The sequence below is a fragment of the Lactuca virosa genome, chromosome 3, assembly GCF_052849685.1.
Source record: "Lactuca virosa cultivar CGN04683 chromosome 3, Lactuca_virosa_CGN04683_v6, whole genome shotgun sequence".
Lineage (NCBI taxonomy): Eukaryota > Viridiplantae > Streptophyta > Magnoliopsida > Asterales > Asteraceae > Lactuca > Lactuca virosa.
This window is the reverse complement of record NC_136428.1, coordinates 171,702,586-171,706,024: the sequence shown is the minus strand read 5'-3', so window position 1 is coordinate 171,706,024 and position 3,439 is coordinate 171,702,586. Positions and strand designations below refer to the sequence as shown.

At 42.5% G+C, this 3,439-nt stretch overlaps 1 protein-coding gene across 1 annotated transcript; it reads left to right on the top strand.

Annotated features, from left to right (window-relative positions):
* Positions 1 to 484: 484 nt before the first annotated feature.
* Positions 485 to 1,624, top strand: LOC145164264 (uncharacterized). The gene has a single exon (XM_079082986.1). The coding sequence runs from the start codon at positions 485 to 487 to the stop codon at positions 1,622 to 1,624; it is 1,140 nt and encodes a 379-aa protein (XP_078939112.1).
* Positions 1,625 to 3,439: the final 1,815 nt, after the last annotated feature.

The following is a 3,439-nucleotide window of genomic DNA, read 5'->3' as shown; positions in this document are numbered from 1 at the left end:
TAAACAAGGCTTGTCTGGAAGACAGCTACTCGCTGCCCGAGATAGTGCATAAAGTGGAGTCACTTGGAGGGTACCGGTGGAAATCTTTCCTAGATGCTTATAAAGGATACCACTAAATTCAATTATCGAAAGAAGACGAGGACAAGACAGCATTTCACATTGAGAAAGGCACCTTCTGCTAGACAAAGATGTCATTCCGCTTAAGGAATACACGGGATATGTATCAAAGAATGGTTGATAAGGTGTTTGAAAAACAGATAGGAAAAAACGTAGAAATGTATGTGGAAGACATGGTCATCAAGAGCAAGGGAGAAGAAGGCTTCTTGAAATATGTGGAAGAGACGATGATCCGGTTAAGAGAGACGAATATGAAATTTAATTCGAAGAAGTGTGTCTTTGGGGTGCAGAAACGAAAACTCTTAGGTCACATTGTTTCTCCTGAAGGGATTGAAGCGAACTAGACAAAGTAAAAGCACTTCTAGATATGAAGACATTGTGTTTGGTAAGAGACGTGCAGAGCCCGAACAGGAAGTTAGCAGCGTTGGGGAGATTTTTGGCAAAATCAGCAGAGCAATCACTTTCGTTCTATCAAGCAGTGAAGAATCATTTGGGAAAGAACGGCAGGGCATGGTTGAAGGAAGTAAGAGAGGCCCTTCCTAAATTGAAAGAACACTTAAGGAGGTTCCCTATGTTAGCAAGCCCTAGGTTGAATGAACCTTTGGTAATCAACTTGTCCACCAATCGTGAAGCAATCAGTGCAGTACTCATAGCAGAAAGGGAAAAGAAACAAATACTCATGTACTTTGTCAGTCGGGTGCTGCAGGGCGCCGAACTCATTTACTTCCTGGTCGAGAAGCTGATTTTTTCCTTGTTGTACATAACTAGGAGATTGCAAAGGTATTTTCAGGCTCATCCGATAGCAGTATTGACTGATCATCCTATACAACAAATTTTAAAACAACCGAAGAGGTCTGGACAAATGACTAAATGGGCCATAGAGTTGGGAGAATACGATATCATCTGTAAACTAAGGACGAGTATCAAAGCTCAAGCGTTAGCGGATTTCCTAACGAAAATACTAGAAGAAAAGGAGATGATAAATGTCTATGTCATCAAGACGCACGACACAAAAATGAAAGCAGCGACACGAGCCGTAAAACATTGGATATTGCACACTGATGGGGCTTCCAGCTATGATGGCTCGGGTGCAGGAGTGATGTTGGTAAGCCCAACTGAGGAGCGAGTCACTTATGCTCTTCGCTTTGATTTTAGGTGTTCTAATAACGAGGCAGAATACGAAGCACTTTTGGTTGGTTTGCAATTGGTTGTGAGTATGCATGTCTTGAAAGTGAAAGCACACAGTGATTCCATGTTGGTTGTGAACCAGGTTAATGGCACATATGAGGCTAAGGAGGAACACATCAAGAAATATTTGATGAAGACAAAAGAAGCAATCAAGATGTTCGAAGAATTCCAGATAATTCGAGTTCTAAGGTCAAAGAACAAGGAAGTTGATGCCTTAAGCAAACTGGCATCGGTGGTCTATCACCATTTGTCGAAAAGAGTTTTGGTGGAAGTGTTAACAAAAAGAAATATCAAGGAAGAGGTAGAATATGTGTGGTAGTTAGAAGAAGAAGATAACATTTTATGGTTCCATATATCGAGTATTTGCATATGGGACTCTTACCCTCATGTGAGAAAGAGGCATGAAAAATCAGGGTTAACGCAACAAGTTATACCATGTACGCAAGCCAGTTATATCAGAAGGGTTGTTCAACCCCTTGGCTCAAATGTTTGGGTAAAAGGGAGGCCAATTTGGTAGTACTAGACACCCATGCGGGAGACTGTTGATCACATACAGGATCTAGGATGCTGGTTCAGAGGATTTTATATACGAGATATTTCAGGCCGGCTATGATGGCTGATACAAATGAAGTGATCCGAAAGTGCCATAGCTATCAAATTCATTCTGATGTGCCCAACTTGCCATCTACAATGATGAAAAGCATGACAAGCCCTTGGCCCTTCCTCCAATGGGGTATCGACATAGTAAGGTCGTTCCCAGAGGCTCCCGAAAGCCTCAAGTTCCTGATAGTAGCCATCGATTATTTCACTCAAATGGGTAGAGGCCGAAGCAGTGACAGTTATCAGAGTGAAGAAGGTTATCAGCTTTGACTGGAAGCAGATTGTCTGTCGATTCGGCTTGCCTTATGTCATTTTCAGTGATAAAGGAAAATGGTTCGCTGAAAATCCCTTTAAAAAGTGGTGCAAGGATAAAACATTAAGCAAAATTTGACTTCGGTGGCTCATCCTCAAGCGAAGGGACAAGTGGAAGTAACCAACAAGACCAGTGTGAATGGAATCAAAAAGAGGTTAGGAAAATCACAAGGGAATTGGGTTGACGAGGTACAACATGTCTCATGGTTATATCAAACGACGATCCAGACTCCCATGAAAGAAATACCGTTCAGCCTAGTGTATGGGTCATAAGCAGTGGTCCCAATCGAGGTTAGCATCCGGAATACCCGAACCTCAACCCCCTGTGAGGACTCAAACAGTACGGATCTACGGGCCACCTTGGATCAGTTGGAAGAAAAACAAAATGAGTCCACTATACGGCAAGCTGTGTATAAGGCGATAACGGAGAGATACTATAACAAGAGAGTTTGAGGTTGAGCCTGTGTTGTAGGGGACTTAGTGCTAAGGATGAAACATCCCAAATTTCAAGACAAAAAATTTCATTTTTGATATAAAAATTTAGAAAACATTCATAAGAAAACATCATTGAGTCATATCATTTCATAAAACCATAATCTCATGTCTCAAAATCATGTCATAAAAATAGTAACAATGTCAGAGTACAATCCCAAGAAATCTCATAGTGCGGAAATCTTGCGTGTGTGTGATGTGCCGCTACCGCGTCGGCTCCTTCCCCATCGCTGAAGAGGTACCTGAAACAAAACTGAAAACTGTAAGCATGAAGCTTAGTGAGTTGCCCCATCATACCACATACCATACAATCACATGACATACATACTGCCAGGCATATCTGGGTTCCCGACCTACCCCTTCGGTCCTCTCGACCAATGACCTTGCCTAGCATATCTAGGTGATGGCCTACCCCTTCGGTCCTCTCGACTGGTCTCGAGGGAATATCTCACCCCTTGTTACTACCACATATTATCATATAATCATAATCTGTCTAGCATAGCTGGGTACTAAACTACCCCTTCGGCCCTATCGGCCGGTAACTTGGGGACTATCTCCCCCTACTGCTATGTCCACATAACGTCATAACATGCTAACACATAAACATATCGAGAAGTAGTAAACACAGACAATTATCACAAAGACCATTGTCTAACATACACTCCTACTGGTGGGCCGGCATTGTGGTCGTAGACCCACTGCTACTAAAGGGTAACTCACATCGATGTCA

What these genes read in the sequence shown, in the direction of transcription:
- LOC145164264 (XM_079082986.1), top strand. Translation starts at nt 485, where the DNA reads ATGAAGACATTGTGTTTGGTAAGAGACGTGCAGAGCCCGAACAGGAAG.